Here is a 19869-nt window from a genome sequence, read left to right as displayed (position 1 = left end):
TCTTGGCAACAAGTCCCTTCACGTCGAGTATTATGTTAAACCTGATGGTCCGTTGGCCAGTCTATCTTGGAATAAAGCACCCATCTGGGCTTATGACCACATTTCTATTAGTCAGACAGTTGCGGGTTTGTTGATTCCGGGCCTTTCTCTGATGAGAGGACAGGTCTGTCATTTAAAATTGCTGCTGGCTCTCACCAGCACAGTCATTCTCATGTCCGAGTCCTTTGGGACTAACACCATATTTTACTGTGTCAGATTAGAGATTTCCATCACCCACTACAACTCCACATGGGAGGACAAGCCCCAAGCCCCTTGAGACTCACGACCAGTAATTTTATTTTCCAAAGGACCGTGTAAAAGACACCACCTCCAACTATTCCTCCACTGGTGCATGTTCATTCGTTGCCGCGGACACGTTTTCGCCATGCAATTAGCCAGCAATGGCTACATAGAAAACACTGCGTCATCTATTGTTGCATATTTATTTGTTGCTGTGGAGAAGAGTTTATCGTGCCATTGTCTAGCAATGGCTGCACCTATTCGTTCGGCCGTCGTGTCACAATATTATAGGTCTTGAAATGCCAGTAACAGTGGGGCATGGATCATGGCAGTTCCCAATGGAAAGGGACCCCATAGTAAAGAAGGTTTTGGGTAAGACAGGTGAGCCCAAACTATACTCAGCTTATATCTGTCTTCATGATGAAGTTTTGGGTGTGTCTGTTTCGTTGGCTTCCATGGACCTGACTTCAACACCTGATACAGTTAAAATCTGCCCTAAATCTTCTTCTTCTAAATTTTATTCATTATACAACATGACACCTGAAAGCCGAAAGTGTGAAACGAGAAAAGATGGCCCTTGCCGTTTCCGCTGTAACTGATACGCATGCAACAACTGAGGAACTGTAGGATGTCGGAGGTCGAACAACCAGTTGCTAATCGGCAGTCAGCACTAGTCACTGGTGGTTAGCCATGAGCATGGAAGCAGGAAAATCTCCATTGTAGAAGACGCTACCAAGCAACGACTGATGGAGCCGGAAACTGAGATGGCCCAGTGTGTTATAGTGATTTGTAGAGTGTGTAGACTAGTGGCAGTCTTGCAGCAATTTGTAGTTATGAGTTACAAGTATTAAATAAATTCAACTGTCAATCTGAATCCTGTAGGTAGTCACTAACATGTGACAATAATCAAAGGGTCCTTTTCCATTGGAGGGCACCATGTTTCACACATCAACCTTACTTCCACTGTGAGACCTATAATACATACTGGGCCACATCCTGCTTCCATTTCTTTCACCTCGAACACAGTAAATGTAATGTATGCCAAAACGTTGGAACAATCTCAACACATGACGTGGTTACACATCAAATCCGACACTACCTACTGTATGCCATGAAAGTTCTGTCACAATCAGATGGACAAGTTCAGAGATATACACTGGGATTCCTTCCCACAGGGTTCACATGCTAGGGTCCCATGGCAGGAAGACTGTTCCGACTGCACCACTGCAACAGTCACATTACAATGCGTTCTGCGCTACGGTGAACTAGACTATGCTAGGGCTCTTGGGTGCTTGTGATGAAGAACAGATGGTAAAGGCAAAATTGAACCTCTAACGAATTATACATATACACTATATAGATGTAAGGGGAATGAAGGTATAGCTATTTTTGACCTGGGCATTCAACAGAGGTAAGAGGTCAGCTTCACACCCTGGTTGGTTTATCCTTGGAGGAAGAGCCCACAGTGTCCATTTGATATGAGGATGTGTGTAAGGCCCCAGAGCCTGGATTTATGAGCTCCACAGCTGGGATGGACACTGTGGAGAAGAGAAAATTTTCTTTCCCCTTCTGGAATCAAACCCCAGCCACCCAGTCAGTATGATATTGCACTATAGCATCCTGCTGCACTGTGTATTCTGATTTTAGCACTATCAGTTCAATGTCACTGTGCAACTTCAGACCACCTACACACAACACAAAGGAAAGAAACCAACACACCAAAATAATAACTTATACCAGACATAACCATGGCATGATAATCTAAAAAATAAATTTAAATATTTTATAAGCATTCTACATTATTTGAAAAATTCAAAATGCAATGGTATAACAATAAAGCAGTAGTTTTCATCTACAATCTAGTGTAGTTGATAACAGTCAGTTAGGCCGAAACATGCCATGTTACGTAAATAATAAGAGCCTTCAGAGTGTGAATTTTAATATGTGGGTGAATTTGCACAGAGACAGTGATGTAAGAATGATAAAGTTGGAATCCTGGCAGTAGCTCTCAAATATACTGACTCAGCTATCCCGGCTCCTGAAGGTGTATAGAAATTATGGTGAAAGAGCTTCATGCATTCTAAAGCTTGATTTTGAATGCAAGTGAGTGGCTAGATTCAAGCTCTGACCGTATTTACCAGTTACCCCATAAACATTTTCGACATAATCCTGAAGAGAACAGTTCCAATTCTTCTGCTGAATACAGAGCAAGTCATCAGAGCTTCTCACTACTTCAGGATTATGAGTGCACAACGCTAGTTACCTTAGTAGCATTGCAGTTGCTGATGGCCAGAAACCACCAACGCTCGCGGGCACTGCGGAACCTCCTCGCATCATGACAACTTAGCCAGCCCTTCTTCTGCTGGCTGTTATTATGGAACACACAGCCTGATGACAGACCAGCTGTTCCCTCTGCGGTGAGGTTGACCACCTGGTGAAGTGTCACGTTCAAGACCGACTCTTTCTCCAGACACGTCTGTGGGAAAAGCACAACAGTACTTACTGCCCCAAGGCTTAGAAGGTGCTACTAGGCTCTGCAGTGCTATCTATCCTCACCTTGCCTGTCTTGTACACCCCTGGCCATTGGGTGATTACGTCATGGTAGAGCAGCAGGTTCTGAACAGCGTATTCCTGCAGGGGAAAGTGATGCAACATTTGTAGGTCAATGAAACGTAGCAAAACTCACTGAAATATAGAAAACTGAATAACAGGCATTAGAGGAGTTGGAAAGAAGCATCAGTGATCTATTTTAAGGCAGCATCTCAGCAGAATTTACCTGCAGAGGCCAAGTAATACTCATACTGCAAGGAACCTTGGTCAGGATATCCATATAATTCCCAAAATGAGTTTAAAATCTAAGACATCCAAACTATACAGTGCCAGCCATCACACTATAACAAATTTGTGAGTGTGTGTGCATGTGTGGATGGACACTGTAAAGCTTGAAGTATGACTGGGGTAACAGACTATGATTCATTTTGTGGCATAGTGTACAGTTGATGGAAATTTATACTCATATTGCGATCTTTGGGTTATAAACCATGTGATCTGGTAGGCAGTTACCAAAGACTGCAGAAACATACTTCTTCCATCTTCATGGCACAAGTGAGATAAGTTTGGAAAGTAGCTATTATGTATGAATGGTGGGGGTTGAAAACAGACCAAACAAAACAGGATTGGAACACGTGATGTGGAAGAAGAAATAGTTTGTGGAGAACCTGTGGGAACCATAGGGCCTGAAAAGGGAAATAACTATAGGATGTGGGATGTGTGGGACGTTGGTTCTGGTATTAGGAGAGGCTACCATGTGAACTCCTCATGAATGCCAGCAAGGCACTGGCAGCATTGGGTTGGCTTGTGTGCACGTTGGTGGTCTTCCATGTTCAGTAACTGAGTGATTGCAAGCCGGCTGTAGAGCAGCAAGTGCTGGCGGAGGGCTTCCCAAGGGTCATAGTGCCTGCATTCAGAGTCAGTTGGCGGTGCTGCTGCTAGGGGGGTCGCTATTGCCATGTGCCCTCCAGATGCTGTCTTGAAGAGTACCTCCAACTGACTGACTATCGCATTGTGGTCTGCATATTTATCCACTGTTGTTAGTGGTGCCAGGTCCAATAGATGTTGACACTGATTGGCTAGCACTTGCTTTGTTCTGCTGGTCAACCAGAAGTTGGTAGTTGGCCTGGAGATGTGTTGTGGTAGGCTCCTACAGAGGAACAATGGGCGTTGGGGGGGGGGGAGGCTATAAAATGAATAAGGCCCTGAAAGAGCAATTTTACAGCAGGCACCTTATAAGGGCTATGGACAGAGGAAGGAGACTTGTTCTTCTACCTGGGCAGGTCATTAGGAGCCCCTCATTCACTCCTTGAAAGAAAGCAAGAAGGTCCTTTTGAAGGACAAGTCTTGATTGGGGTTTCCTCTATTATGACCCTTTTGTAAATGTCCCTTCCAGGGCCTCCTGCTATTTTATACACATTTCAAAATTACTCCTGTCACAGAGTTATTGCCTCTTCTGGAAGTGTACAAATCCCATGGGTCCATGTCTCCTCTTGTCCATCCCTGGGTCTGATCAGCCACTACCATGTTCCATGACATTTCCCCCACTACCTCTCCTAAGCCATCTTCTACTCTCTCAAATTCGCTCACATATGTCCTAAAAATGGAGGCAGCAAGTTCCTCTGAAACTTGATAGCCACATTTTAGACTAAATGGTGTCATTACTCAGAACATAATAAGAATCATCACCATGAAAACTTCAACACTCATGAATTCATTTTGTTTGATGCTATTTTTATCTAATAAAACCGGGGGATACAGTCCATATAACATTAGCCATTTAAACACTGTTTGCTTCCTTGCTATGCGGGATTCGAGCATGTGTGCAGCATATTTTATTTGGCTTATTATGAAGGAAAGCTACCTTTTTCAAAAAAATGCCATAAGAGACTTCATTTATGGTTAGGAATAGGGACAAAGTGCTGATGAGTGCTATCATGTAACATGGCTACTGCTACTCACCATTTCATACTCTATCATGTACTCAAACTGGCCCTTTTCTGACAGGAAGCAGAAACGTGCAACAAATGCCCAGTTCTGTAAACAAAGTGTAGACTTGTTTCAGTAATGCAATGAGCAGCAAGAAGCCTGCACACTCAACACAAGAAACCAGTTCATTGTTGCAAGATTAGGCCTAGCTCAAGTGTGGGAACACCACACAAGCAGTGGTCCTGTATGTTACTTCAGGACAAGTACATGTAGTTTTGAAACTGAAACATGTCTTAATAAACAGTTATCTGTACCAACCCTTAGTATTGGCCGTGCCATAGCTCAAGCAGTTAGTCGCTGGCTTCCCACTGCAGCGGCCCGGGTTCGATCCCGGGTCTGGTCAAGTTGGATTCATAGTGGACGTGGCACTGGGGCAGGTTTTCTCTGAGTACTTCGGTTTCCCCTGCCAATCTTCATTCCACCAATTGCTCCACAATCACCCTCACCTATCATCTTGGGCTGGTACAATTGGCTAGAAGTGGCCACAGTACAAGGGACTTAGTCCCAGTCGACTGGCATAAAAAAACCTTACTTTTCATTCCCCAAAGGAGAAACTGATTTTTGCAATGTATTCTGATGCTTGGAGACAAATTCCTTTGAATATCCTGAATCTGGACAGCCTGCAATATTCTTGTTATGCAGACAGTATGGTCACAATAGTAAAACAGGTCACTGACGAAATTTTATTCAGCATCCTACTGTCAAAGTTAAGTTCACATGTACAGAAAAATATTGTGGATTGTCACACATAACAAATCAACTACTGATCAGACTTTTTGCAGAGCCTGCAATCTGCTTTTGATCTGGTTTCTTATACCACTTATTCTCTCACCCTGAGGATGGAGGTGATGTATTCCCATGAAACGTCAGTTGACTTTCAACAGACTTCATGATGTTACATCCCAGAACTACTGTTGTGTGGAACTCAAATTCTACATGTGAGTCTGTTTTCCCAGGGTATGTGCCTCCTTCAGTGTGAAGAAAATGGACAAGTTGCATAATTCCAGGAGCCATCTGTTCATCCATATGAGTGACAATTAAATCTGAGTGTTTTAAAATAAATCTGTTATGTTTTGAAGGCTATTCTAACAACCGATGATCTGGAAGAAATCAAACTACACATCCTTACTCCTTGGCTCAATCCTCCTCTAACCTTCATCTCCCTTGTGACAGGTACCTGTTATTCTCTTCTTGCCTTCACTTGAAGCTCTCATACCTCACTCTCATCTCCCAGCCATCTCAGTCTTGACTTTCTCATTTGCATTTCGCATTTGAGCTACTTTCTTAGCCACCCTTGTTTTATCCCTTCTAATCACACGCTCCAACTGCTTCAAAGTTCTCCTTTTAATATCTGCTACTATATCACCAGTTTTATGTAATTGCCAGAGTTTGTAGTTTGCTCTACTTCTTGAAAAGCCTTGATCAGTTATCGGTTCATAAATCTTGAACATTCTCCTTTCCTGCTTATTCAACATATTTCTTCTGTTTTCAGTGATGGACCATGTTTCACATCCACACTACATAGCTGGCCTTAACACTAAATTTTATTATATTTCAGCATCCCATTGTATTGAGACATTATCCTATTTTACTAATGTATCCGTCAATAAAACAACTTTAAAAAGACATTAGGAATATGTTGTTCATTATATTGGCAGAAAATAATGGGGAACACTGACATAGGGAAACATGACTACAAACTGATAACAGCCGCAAAATAGCTGGATAAAAATTAAATTTAACAACTAGCATGAAGTAAATATCGACGTGCATGAGAGCAGCATGGGAAACAAATACAGTGCAGTGGTCTGACTCGAGGATAGAATTCACCTGATGATGGCCCAACGAGGATGAAACGTGTTGTGAAGATAAATTACATAAAACCAAGGCAACTAGAGGAGTGTGGATATTCACTTTTAATGTGTAAATTTATATGCTAACAAAATAGCCTATGAGCATATTACTGATTTTAACTGTCATAGTATTAAAATGCATTTTTAATGAACAACATATTCCTAATGTCTTTTTAAAGTTGTATTATTGACAGATATGTTAGTAAAATAGACTAAATTTTATACTTTAATTTATGGTATTCTGTTTGCAGTTCTAGGTTTAAGGTATATATTAAACCACAACAATAACATAAATTTGTCATAGCAATCCTCACTTTCATTTCTTCACTAATTCCACTTTTCCTGTTATCAAAGTGCCAAAAATATTCACTTTCTGACCTCTTCACAAACATGATTACGAACATTCAAATGCCCTTTAATACTGGGTAATACCTAATAAGCCAATCATAGTGGCCATATAGCCTAAGGCACGAAATGTCTTTGCCCACTGAAATGCTGGGATCATGTGTTCGAATCCCACTGAAGGCATGGATGTCTGTCTGCATTTATTCTGTTTGTAAAAATGATTTCCCAATAAAGTTTCCTAAACACATTTAACAGAGGAAGAATCTTACCTCAGCTGTAGTCAGGTGGCCTTCAACATACTTACTGGAAGCCATTTCAAGCAATGGATACATTGACAGCAACAAGAGAAACACAGATATTTTGACTTTCAGTGTCTGGGCCTGTTGCATGGCTGACTCCATCTCACAAACAGGTCACAGCTATGCAAAGTAACCTAAACCAGAAAGAATCAATATGGTTGCCATGGGAACAATGCAAAACAAAACAGACATACCTCTCAGAAGTCTACAAACAATCATTATGTAATACTGTTTATCCTACTCTGTGCCTCCTACAGGGTGCACTGGAAAAAATATAAATCTGCCATACTAGGAAAACTGTTGAATAAAAGAACTGATATATTGTGCTTACATAAGAGGTTTCTGACATTTTGTATATCATGCTCTATACTATAATTATGTATGGGATTTTAAAGAACAAATTTTTATAAAAATTCTCAGGGTTTTGATGTTAACATATCACATACAGTATTGTGAGCTTTCTGGGTAATGTATGAAGCCCAGAAAATTAGTAATACTAAATATATTATAGCAAGTATTTTTCAGAAAATCATTTTCAAGAATTGCAGTGCAGAACACTTTGAAAACATGTCTCAAATTTGGTATTCACTCACTCATGGAGCTGAGCCCTTCTTGAGAAGCCGCCAACTGTGCAGCTACTTAAGAACTTCACAGCACTTTATGGAACCCGAAGGTTCATTACTGTGTTCACAAGAGCCTTCCACTGGTTCCTATCCTGAGCCAGATCAATCCAATCCATACCACCCATCCTATCTCTCTAAGATCCATTTTTATATTGTCCACCCACCTATGTCTTGTTCTTCCTAGTGGTCTCTTTCCTTCTGGCTTTCCCAACAATATAATATGTGCATTCCTCTTCTCCCCCATTTGGGATACATGACCTGCCCATTTCACCCTCCTTGACTTGATCATTCTAATTATACTTGCAGAAGAGTACAAGTTATGAAGTTCCTCATTATGCAGTTTTCTCAAACCTCCTGTTATGTCCTGGTTTTCCTGGACCTTCCTGAATTCATATTCTAAATCAAAGTTGTAAAGGACTGGTGATAGAGCATCTTCTTGTTTCAGACCATTTCCTAGTTCCAAATAGAATGAATCAGCTTATAGATCTTAGAATGTAATATTTCACCTTCTGCTTGAATAAGTTCTGCCAGAATTCGATCACTACCTGGTGATTTATACCTTTTCAGTTTTGCAATAGCAATTTCAACCTCAGAAGGGCTAGGAACAGGTACTAACAGCTCAGCTGTATATATTTCTATCTGCCTAACATCACTGACCCTATGTACATTCAATAACTAAGAGAAGTAGTTCTTCCACCCATTCAAAATATTGTGGGAATCTGGAAGCAGATAATCTTTCACTAAGTTATTTCTGGGTTGGTACACCCTCTAAAAGTGATTCTTTCCTCTATACAAGTCTCTAATGTTCTTGTTCTTACCATTCATTGCAAGCTCATCAATTCTGTCTTTCAGATATTCCCTTTTTATTTCTGAAATGCCTGCTCATTTCACATCTTATATTGTTCAGATTATCCCCATTTATTTCACTTGGATCATGTAACCACTGAAATTTTGCTTGTTTTCTTTGGTCTAATAATTTTGAGCATCCTTATTTGAACAATGGCTTATGTTTCTTCAGTTCATAACAGCCTTGACTCTCTCTCTGGCAAAAATTTTGATATTCTAATAGTTTCCCAGCTTTATTAATATCCAAATCAGTTTCTAAGTTTTCAAAAGCAGCAAAATTATTTGAGATTTCCACACGATACTGCTCCTTACACTCTACTGCATTTAATTTCCTGAGATTCTCTCTCCATATGAACTTTGAGCCTTGCTTGTTTACTCACTGTCAGTCTCTCCCTAACCCTTGCCACCATGTAATGTTGTTACTTTATATGGTAATTAGAGAGGAGAAATCTAAACATTTTTTTTCTTTCATTAACCTGTTTCAAATACTTCAGCATCCATCCACAAAAGGAGATTGATAGAAGGTACCAAAGACTGAGCACCTATTGCACTGTCATGCTGAAGCATCAGGGACAAAAACATTTTTTTTTAATTTAACATTCATGGCTTCTTTGGCCTGGGGACTCACCATTTCTATTTTTAACATCTCTTAACATTTCACGTGGTAAGTTCTGTAATTTTAACACAAAAATTCACATTAACTCTGTTCCAGCAGACACTCCAGTTTCATGGCTGGACAAAGTTCACAACACACAGTGATCTACCTAGCTGTTGTTCAATGAACACTGCACCCAGCTTATCCAAACTTTCCATGTCAGCTCTGTCTTGATGCATCACCTGATATTCCATGTAACAGTACTGTCAGATCACCAAGCATGAAATTAAAAATGAGTCTTGAAACTTATTTGCCTGACCTTGTAAGCAGAATGGAAAATTTCTCTTTCCCACCATCATATAAACACACAAACAGGACTGATCCATGCAAATAAAAATGCTCTCATTCTATTTAGCATATTTAATTTAATACTCTAATATTTTTACAAGAATTTTAGGGACTAAAAATGCATGAAAACTTGTCCTTTCATCTGCTGAAGCAACAGCAACTTAAGTCACAGGGTGTTATGCAAATTGTGAAACAAATGTTATTACTTGAAACTAGATGTCTCTTAAACGACTAGTGCAAAACAGGAATCACAAACATTGTCACTCTAGAGAAAGAAAATTAAACTAAAAACAATCTCAATAACTACTCATTTAAATTGTGTTAGGCAATCAGGTGCAAATGCACTAATTCTCTCAGTACTTTAATAGCTACATGGTAGCTATGATCCAGAAAAATATGTTTACAATATTTTATTACAGTATTTGTCACATTTTTCAGTAACTTGTATTACATATGAATGCAATTTGTAAATATCATTCTGTAATAGTGACAGGACGGGCCATCTTTTATGACGATCAGTTCAGTTTCCTATCAGTCATCATTTACACAACTTGCTAAATAAAATCAACAGTACTACCACTTCTGTTACCAGTAAGAGCATCAGATATGATTGTAGTAGGGTACATGCTTCCAAGTATTCATTCTATCAAGAAAAGAAATAATTTCACAGAAAACCATCACTTCTGTGCTTCACACTGGATGGCCATTAACCAAGAACTCGTGCCACACAGTATCAAAACACCAACTAATTCCCTGAATGAAAACAAAAATAGGATGACCACAATGTTTAAAGATGTATATAAGCTGTTAAGAAGAGACAATTAAAGGGGATAAGGGGTCAGTACGCTGGTGATGTCCTCCACAAGAAGCTGGCCAATAATGACACATAATTGCAATGACAATTACTAAACTGGGATGTCTGGCAGACCACTATTAACATCTCGAAGCAATATGCTGCCTCTACCTTCAGAGCAAGAGTAAGATGAGTGTGGACAAAGTGGTACTGATATATCGAGCCCCAACCAACAATACTATGCTGTAGGATTAATTATGATATCTTAGGTGGAGTTGAGAACTTCATTTCTGACCCAGCATTTGGCCAGTTACAGAGTAAATAAACTAGGAAATTAGTTTTCTTCTTTAATACTTAACAGAATCTGAGCTCAAGTGGTAACACTTCTGTCCTGAATTCGGGAGTCGCCTGGATCCAATCTGATCAGCATACCAACTATTCTGACAGGATGTTGTAGTCTTCTGCAGCAAATGCTGGGATCACATCCCAAATTAGGCCACGATCACTTCCTTCCATGTTCTTTCCAATTTATTATCATTATCATCCAATCATTCGATGCTATATAGCATCAATTTCCAACTTGTGTGTTGTGGTAATACTGGTGTGATGTGAAAGGTCTGCAGGTGTACCATGGAAGTTTAAGGGAAGGTCGAAAATAAGTGAGAAAAATTTGAGGAATAAAAGAATCGTCAAAATCCATGATCGTTATTTGTTAAACTTACACAACGATTAGAATTTTAGCTATAGAACTTTTAATCAAAATTTATGATTTTGTGATGATAAAAATCTCTCCTTAAAAAACTGAAGGTGAGCCTTGACAATTACACTGCCTTGGTTGGGGTGCCACAAGTTGAAGAACTCTGCTGTATAGCATTTAGTTACTGACAGATTTGTTAAATAAACTGTGAATAAATATAATTAAATTCACAGAAAGCTGTCACTTTAGAACTTCCTCTTGTTGCTTGCAGCTCATATAGCAGTATATCCAGAAACCTCTCACATGTTACATTATGGAACTGCTGATCAGCAACTATACAGAAAATGTGATTACTTTTATGAAAGAACATGAAGGTCTAGGTACCAGGTACATTTCAACAACTGCATTTCTAAGCATTATACAAATTTGTAAACAGAAAATGATACTGTCCTTTTTCATACTCACTACTATATATTTAATTAATTCCAATTTTCAATTCTGAATGGGAAATCGCACTTCCTTTTGTCTCCATCCCCTGGAGTTCTCCACTCAAGCCCAATGTTTCAGTGTAAGTAAAAATCCCTTGCTCTGTTTTTAGATATCATTATCCAGTGGAACTCCCCTTTGATGTTCCTCATTTAACATTCAGTTTCAATGATACAAAATCCTGAACAAAATGCTCCTGAGTTTAGTGTTCAAACCACTGCTTCCAAGAAAACCTCAAATGGAAATTTCCACCATTCCATTTTTACCCAAATCTAAGACAAGAATAATTTAGTTTTCAAATTTAATACAACATCTCGGTATAATAACTGAAATAGGGTATATAAAATGTAAATTCTGTCAAAATCCTAGAAATTATTAATCAGATTTTCAAACCATTATTAGTTTTTAGGCATATAATATACATTCAGAGGACTCTTGCTGGACAAACATTATATTATGGTAGTGAATCAAAGTTAATAAGAAAAAGGAATAAGGAAGCTTGATACTAGCAGATGTGTTTCATGAGGATTATGTGATACACCCTCTAGGACATAAAATATAGATATTACAACAGAATTGTGAACTCCACAGACAGCAAAATTTATAGAATAATTGAGAACAAACTGGAAAGAATATGTTGACAGGATTCCAAACAATTTTTAAAATACCGACCAAAAGACGTCTTGAAACACCTATGACATGATGGAAGATCCTGTTTTGTATTATCTGCCATAGATCTCAATAGACGAAATACTGGAAATGATGATATATAGATATTAACCAAAATAAGAAATGTCTCTCTGCAGGGCTCTTGTGGAACTCTGGGCTGAATGAGAAGTGGGGCATTTCTTGACTAGCTATATGAGTATTATTGGCTTCTCATGAAGAACTCTGTCCCTAGAAGGTATACATACCCAGTATCAGCTTCTAACGAACATGTTGCATGAAAACTAAACCCAGGATTTCCTCCCCCATGACCAGGGCTGATAAATTCTGGGGTTATATGAATTGAGTAGTACAGAGAAGGCAGACTATACTTAGACTGGTTGTATAGAAATTTATTCCCCTGCTGGCTGCAGAATTGTTACTTAAGTCACCTGATGCTGGCTGCCTTATGTAGACAGCACTGTGTTTTCGTTGCTTCAGTGCTCTTGAGATACTTACAACTAGAGTTGCTGGTGTTGTGAAATAGTGTTTGGAAATGAAGTATAGTGCTGACAGAAATTATTCATATACAATATCTCTGCAGAACATTCTTTATGAAGGAATGCTGTAGAAAGTTCGGTAGGAAGGAGCCTAACAGTGCAATGTCATGTAAAGCAATAATTTACAATATCATCACAAAATTACATTCTATGTGATAAGTGCTAGATAACAATAAATTTTGAAAAGAGACACATACTGACTGAAGAAAAACTTGAAGACATTGTTCCTCAATTAAAAGCAAGCCTAAAGAAGTCATTATGTCTTTAGGCTCTTCAGTGTGGATTGGCAAACAGTGCAGCTCACACGGAGGATAACTGGGCTTAAGTTTTTTTCACAAAATAATAAATTCTGAACGTTATGTGAGATTGATTGTCCCCCTTCTTTGATCAAATGATTAATGACGAAAAATAGTATGGGCATTTCATGCAATATAATGCCATGCCACACACTACAAAAAATTCTATCGATGCACAGATATCTTCGGTAAATGTGTCTTAGGTCAAAGACTGTGGCCTCTGCAATCAAGTGATTTAAATCTGTGCCTAGAAACATGTTTGCATGCCGGGACACATGCCTGGAAGCAGAGGATCGTCACTTAAAGGGACTCTTCTGCAAACTAATATAACTTAAACTACAACAGAAGAGTGAGCCATTAATTATCGGCGACCATGGCAAGTCTATGTGAGAAGAGCGCTGCATATGCTGTGGCAGCCAGCCTATGGATAATCTACTTTCACTGTATTTTTTTCTCTAAAAGATATCTATAAAAAGAGGCACAACAGTACCTGGATTAGGCCATGACCACTCCCTTTCAAACTCTTTCAAATTCATTATTCATCTATCATCCTGCCATCTGTTGCTATACAGTCTGTACTGGTCAGCACTGGATAGAGACAACTGTCATTTTGTTTTCAAGGTGAGGATTCATGTGGCAACAAACAGGAGCCATGTATAATGGTCCTGGAAGCTACAGCTGAAAGATGCAAATATTACCAACACCTGCAATGTTCTGGGTGAGGTGATAACTATCAGAGGGAACAAAATGGTACATGTTTTAGCACAAGAAGAAGTAAAGCTGTACAGCTCTCTCCTAAAGTGATGACACAGGCCACAGTATAAAAAAAAAACACTCAAGCTGTGCAGCTGTCAGACACAAATAAGCAAGATTCTACTTAAGAACTTATTGTCCAAAATAAATACCTTAGCAGGCCATATCTGAAACAACACTCACACTGTATACTTGACTAAAAAAGTGATCCATAAAAATGACTAGAGTAAAATAACATTTCCACTTTCATGCCTCAGAAGTTCAGCAATTGCCTTAGATTCAGGTGAATCTGTTGCTACTGCAAGCAGCAGCAGATATTGACAACAACTCGACAAACAATTTATAAACACCTTTTAGCCACTCTTCATACAAATAAACTTTGTACACCTATAAAAAAAAAACAATAATTTATGATTGTGAGATTTTCACGGTGGCAAATCTTAAGATCCTGGTTTTCTTGCATGTGATACTGTGTGTTCCGGCAGGCAGGTAGAACAGTTCAGAAGAGCCTGCCGCCTCAGGGTGTAACTGAGCTACAAGAGGACAAATGGCATGGGATATAGGGATGAAAGGGCTGTGGCCACAGTCAAGAGTTCCCACCAGTTTGCTTCTGGCCAGAATTTACACTCTCTTCCTTATATTCACATTTCATTTTTCCCAGCTCAGCTCACTTGTAATCTGAAGATGGAGTCAGTAGGTTCCTGTGAAACACTGGTACCTATCAACCGGATGATACAGTGTCACATCCCAGCACACCATAAGCTTAAGCATTTGCAGTTTCAGCACCCCACTATGCTCACTTGTTCATACCATTGCCACTGTGAACTAGAAGAGTAACAGCCCACAAGAAATCAAGCAACATAACTTTCATACTGCATAAACCCCACCTTCAGTCATGGCCATGTGTTTGATTCATGGAAAATGGACGTGCAGACATAAAAATTTAATTCTCTTCTCCACTCTGTTAGTTCACAACACAATCACATGGCTATACAAAAATTTCTCTTTACAAGTGTGAATTATGATTGGAGAGTTCAAAGAAGAGCACGTAAGCTTCACTTGACACCACGCTTCGCGATGAAATGGTGGAAACTCTGAAACACATACAACCACAATGACAAGATTACAGGCCTGATCATGAGACTTACTGATAATGTGTGCTGAAACAGAGATGATCATCAACACATTTGTGCATATATACACACTTCTACATAACACTTCCCAAAGACAATTCACAGTTATCTTAAAACACACATAAATTCACGTACAATTCTTTTCACATGTTCAATAATTTATGTTCAAAACATTCATGAATACTGAATTTAATTCAGAACTTAAAACATAAATAACATAAAGTTGACCTCCATATTTAGTAAATGTTTTTCTGCTCCCCGGGTGAAGCCTGACACAAAAATGTATTATTCCCACACATTTAGTGAATAATTCACATTCAGTGCAAAAATTTTTTTACCTTCCATAACTCGTTCTTTGCTTTAGTGCAACAGCTGTCAAAACAACAATCAACACTTAACATTCTGTTTCAGCTGGAAATTGATCCTGCAACCATAATCTTTGGCAAGCAATCATATACTGAACATGCACTGAAACAACACTATCAGTAGCACCATGGTTGCTCTCATTCATACAAAGGTTATTTAACACATCATTAACTAACAACTGCATTAACTACTTATGATAAGGAAATTATTTTATCATTATTGTACACAGTATATTTTACAAGATAACAACTGGTTACTTGCAACAATTCTGTATAACCATATTTAGCGACAACCTACTTTTAATGTAAGAAAAGCCACTCCTCATGGATTCATTACATTATGGATTTCATTACACTTCTTACGATGATGTGAGTACACACACAAAGAGTAAATTCGTAATGAACTGCCCTAACTTACCTGGAGTCGTTGTATTCATGCCACTCCCCTGTATAGGGGTGCTTACAGTATGCAGTGTAATGTCCTGAATAGGTAGTGCCTGAGTGGTTGGCCACTCCATACAGGTTATACATACAGCCTGGCCCTCTACTGGCAGCATAAGAACTCAAATCCAGCCCAGTGAGAGGGAAATCCACTGTAACATTCAGCTTCCCACGAAAACGCTCCGTAGGTGAAAATCGTTTAAGATCTTGATGGTAATATTAAGGAAGAAAAACACATAAAACACTTTGGTTGGGTGAGATCATGAGTGGGCATAGCTGGGCAGAGGCTGGTTCCTGTGTATTACAGAGAAAAATCATTACCTGACAGTGGACCTCCCTATGCATTTACATATTTGCCACTTCCTGGCTACTGGCCAGTGATAGCTACCTATGGCTGAGTGCTACCATTTTATCACAATAAGAACCCAGAATGACTTCATTCAAGAGGTGTCAGTGCAACCTGCTGAAATAATTCACGCTCACACGAGTAAGCATTCAGTTTTGGTGTTCTTGTTTTATTGAACATGGGTCACAATAGTACCAAATGGTATGTTATGTAATGGATGTATGGCTATAGTTCAGTATCCTGTTGAACAAGGGCGCGCCATAGCTCAAGCGGTTAGTCACTGGTCCCACTACCGTGGCCCGGGTTCGATCCTGGGTCTGGTTAAGTGGGATTTGTGGTGGAAAAAGTGGCGCTGGGGCAGGTTTTCTCCAAGTACTTTGGTTTCCCCTGCCAATCACCCTCACCTATCATCTGGGGCTGGTACAACAGGCCAGAAGTGGCCGCAGTACAAGGGACATGGTTCCACCCCACTGGCAATTAAAAAAAATCCTGTTGAACAAATTGTATTTTGTTCGAATCATATGCGAAGCAAAGTTCTGCTAGAATGCTAGAAAAAAATTTTGCTGTAAATCTTCCAGGGGTACAATTTAAAAAAAAACAGGTATCCATAAACTAGAAAACCTTCTTTTGTACAACATTTAAATCCATGACATATAAGTTTACACAAGGATAAAAATGGCATTTATATGCTGTCAAAATGCATGGCAAATGTGCTTATCACAAAATCAATTGCATTTATGTTTTAAGTTGGAAATTTCAAATAAGAACTAGAGTATTAAGAATGAATCCATTTATCTGCTTATAAAGCGTGGATGCAGATTATCTAGTGATTTATACCTTTTCAAATTTGCAATAGCGATTTTAACATCAAAAGGGCTAGGATCAGGTACTAAGTCATTTACGCCTCTAGGAAGACGGAATCACAGGGGTCAAATGCTTACTGACTTTTGTGAAAGAAATGGACTGATTGTTACCAACACTTGGTTCAAGAAGCCAAAGAGAAGTCTTTACACATGGAAGGCACCTGGGGATTGGAGGCGGCATCAGCTGGACTACATCTCTGTGAAACATTGATTCAGAAACAGTGTGAAGGATGTGAAGATGCTGCCTGGGGCAGATATTGACTCTGACCACAACTTACTGGTTGCCAAGTTTCAAACCAGGTTTAAGAAAATTCCTCATATGCCACATGACTAGACAGTGAATTTACAAAGGCTTAAGAGACAGAGTGTATAATAATTTGAAGAATAAGGGCCGAGCCATAGCTCAAGTGGTTAGTTGTCGGCTTCCCACAATGGTGGTCCGGGTCTGGTCAAGTGGAATTTGTGGTGGACAAAGTGGCACTCGGGCCGGTTTTCTCTAAATACTTGGTTTCCTTTGCCATTCTTCATTCCCCCAAATTCTCCATCACCATAATCACCCGGGGCAAGCGTTGAGAAGATGAGGTGACAGATTTTATCAAACAGAAAAGAGGAGTAAGACAAAGCTGTAGTTTGAGTCTGTTTTTGTTTGACACTGAATGAATGTACAAGGGGTGAGCCCTCTTGGCTCTTGTACTGTCACCACAGTGATCTATTGTGCTTCCCCTTTTGATTACCCCCTCAGTAATCCTGCGCAGGATTTCGTATGTGGGGACATCGAAACAGTCACAGTTTGTTTGACATTACAGACTATATTAAACTTTTACATAAGATCTGAAAGTTTGTGACAACGGTACATTAGCAGAAATATTGTTTGTGGACATGATCCATAACTACAACTCCATTAAGTGTAGACTGAAGCACAATAGACCACTGTAGGTCATCGTGCAAGGGCCAAGAAGGCCCACCCCTTATACATTCATTCATATACAAGTGTAGACTGTGTGAGAAAATTTGTTTTTCTTGTGTTGGTACCATAAAGAGTATTTTTCTCTCCAGTGATGATTTCTATCATAATAATTCTCTGGTGCAAGGCCTCATACATGTAGAGTTTTTAATAATTTAATATTTTGTTAGCTCTTGGAGATGGTTTGTGCTGTGCTTGGCTTGTATATCCCATCTTGGTGCTGGCATAGGTACCTGGAGATAGGAACTAACTCTATTGACTAGGCCAAACTGAGTAGGTTTTACCTGAAGACAGAGACAGAATCAAATCTCTCAAATGCTGTGTTTTAAAAAAACAAACAGGATGGTGTTTTTAGATAAAGACAGGATGATGGACAATGTCCAGAAACATAATATTTGTACTGAACTTTGACGCCTGATGACAAAGTGGACAAAATTTCCTGAATATATTTTCATGGTTCTCCTTATAAGATCCTTCATGCCACAGTATCAGACATATATATATATAAGAATAACCACTCACTCAAGCCATATAAACCACCTGAATTTATAAAGGATACGTAAAACCAGAATTTTGGGAAACTTCTGAATCGTAAAGCTCTTGGTACACTTCCGGCGCATCTGGCACTTGGAACATGTCTGGAACACAGAAATCATCCTTATGAATTTACTGCAGAAACCACACAGAAAAACACAGCAGGTCACGTACTTCATGATCATGTTAGGACATACCACAAAAGTTATAAGGATATGACAATAAACAAAACTGGCAAATTTTTAGTCAAGTTCCCCACCCACAGTACTCCTTTGAAGTTAATATGCCTTCATAATCCAAAAGAAATTAAAATCATTGGGTGGGGGGAGGGGCAAAAATTACTTTCCTAAGTAATCATAGCAGGCATGCTCGCATTCTGGGAGCTGGCCAGCTTTGACTCTTCTGTCCCTTTCCAATTTCTGTTCTTTTGTTTTTCTGACTCCTGTAGGCTGAGCCCCATGGCTTGGGCAGACATCTTGACCCCAATTCAGTGTAAAACACAATCCTCTCTCTTTCTCCACTCAAACTCTGCCTTCCCCATTCCCTAGTTGGCAAGAGGAGTTTGGATATTTATTTACAGTGCTGTCATTTATTCTTTCGTTCTTTCTTTCTCCATAGGTGTGACTCTGGCCATAACCCACGTACGCGGTGTGTTCAAAAAGTATCGAACCTTCTTTTTTCCCATGTAAACCAATGAAGCACGGGAGGCTCCCTTCAGTGGAGATGTGGAAGGGACATTCATGCGCAGTCGTGAATTTTTTCCCACCCACAGAAAGCGTCAGTCGCTGGCAGTCGGCCTATGAGTGAGGACGTGTAGTGAGCGCTCATCGGATTCCAGGAAGGTGTAAAATGATAGAACAACATGAGCAGCAATACTGCATCAAAATTTTGCCAAAAGCTTGGCGATACCCAAGTGGAAACCATTTGCAAGATTCAACAGGCTTTTGGGGACGATGCCATGAGCAACTCACAGATAAAGGAGTGGTACAACCGCTTCAAAGATGGCCGCACATCAGTGGACAGCGAACCGCGTTCAGGCAGACTCTCAACAAGCCGAAATGAGAATGTCATTGAGCAAGTGTGGACTTTGGTCATGGAGGACCGTCGTATCACAGTCCAAGAACTTGCGAACAAGATAGGGGTAAGCACTGGATCGGTACATTCAATTTTGACCCAGGATTTGGGCATGAGGAGTGTCCGTGAAATTCGTACCAAAACTGCTAACAATGTAGCAGAAGTAACGCTGTCTGGAAATCACACAGGACA

General features: G+C 39.6%; 2 protein-coding genes across 3 annotated transcripts in view; both read right to left on the bottom strand.

Moving 5' to 3' along the window:
- Positions 1 to 7401, bottom strand: part of LOC111872719 (transmembrane protein 145) — a 34295-nt gene extending 26894 nt beyond the window's left edge. Inside the window, exons 1-4 of the mRNA XM_023866871.2 lie at positions 7286 to 7401; positions 4792 to 4866; positions 2836 to 2910; positions 2543 to 2755 (exon numbers count right to left, since the gene is read on the bottom strand). Coding sequence (XP_023722639.1) covers positions 2543 to 2755; positions 2836 to 2910; positions 4792 to 4866; positions 7286 to 7348 — 426 coding nt within the window. The 5' untranslated portion in view covers positions 7349 to 7401. The remainder of the gene's footprint in view (positions 1 to 2542; positions 2756 to 2835; positions 2911 to 4791; positions 4867 to 7285) is intronic.
- A 2383-nt stretch (positions 7402 to 9784) lies between these two features.
- The window catches only part of LOC111872718 (ubiquitin carboxyl-terminal hydrolase 2), a 70844-nt gene continuing 60759 nt past the window's right edge, over positions 9785 to 19869 (bottom strand). For both annotated transcript variants that reach the window (XM_023866869.2, XM_023866870.2), the window contains 3 exons: positions 18629 to 18707; positions 15874 to 16102; positions 9785 to 15051 (listed from right to left, as the gene is read on the bottom strand). In XM_023866869.2, coding sequence (XP_023722637.1) covers positions 14964 to 15051; positions 15874 to 16102; positions 18629 to 18707 — 396 coding nt within the window. In that variant the 3' untranslated portion in view covers positions 9785 to 14963. The remainder of the gene's footprint in view (positions 15052 to 15873; positions 16103 to 18628; positions 18708 to 19869) is intronic.

This window comes from Cryptotermes secundus, unplaced genomic scaffold, assembly GCF_002891405.2.
Source record: "Cryptotermes secundus unplaced genomic scaffold, Csec_1.0 scaffold900, whole genome shotgun sequence".
Classification (NCBI taxonomy): Eukaryota; Metazoa; Arthropoda; class Insecta; order Blattodea; family Kalotermitidae; genus Cryptotermes; species Cryptotermes secundus.
This window is presented reverse-complemented; position numbering and strand designations above follow the sequence as displayed.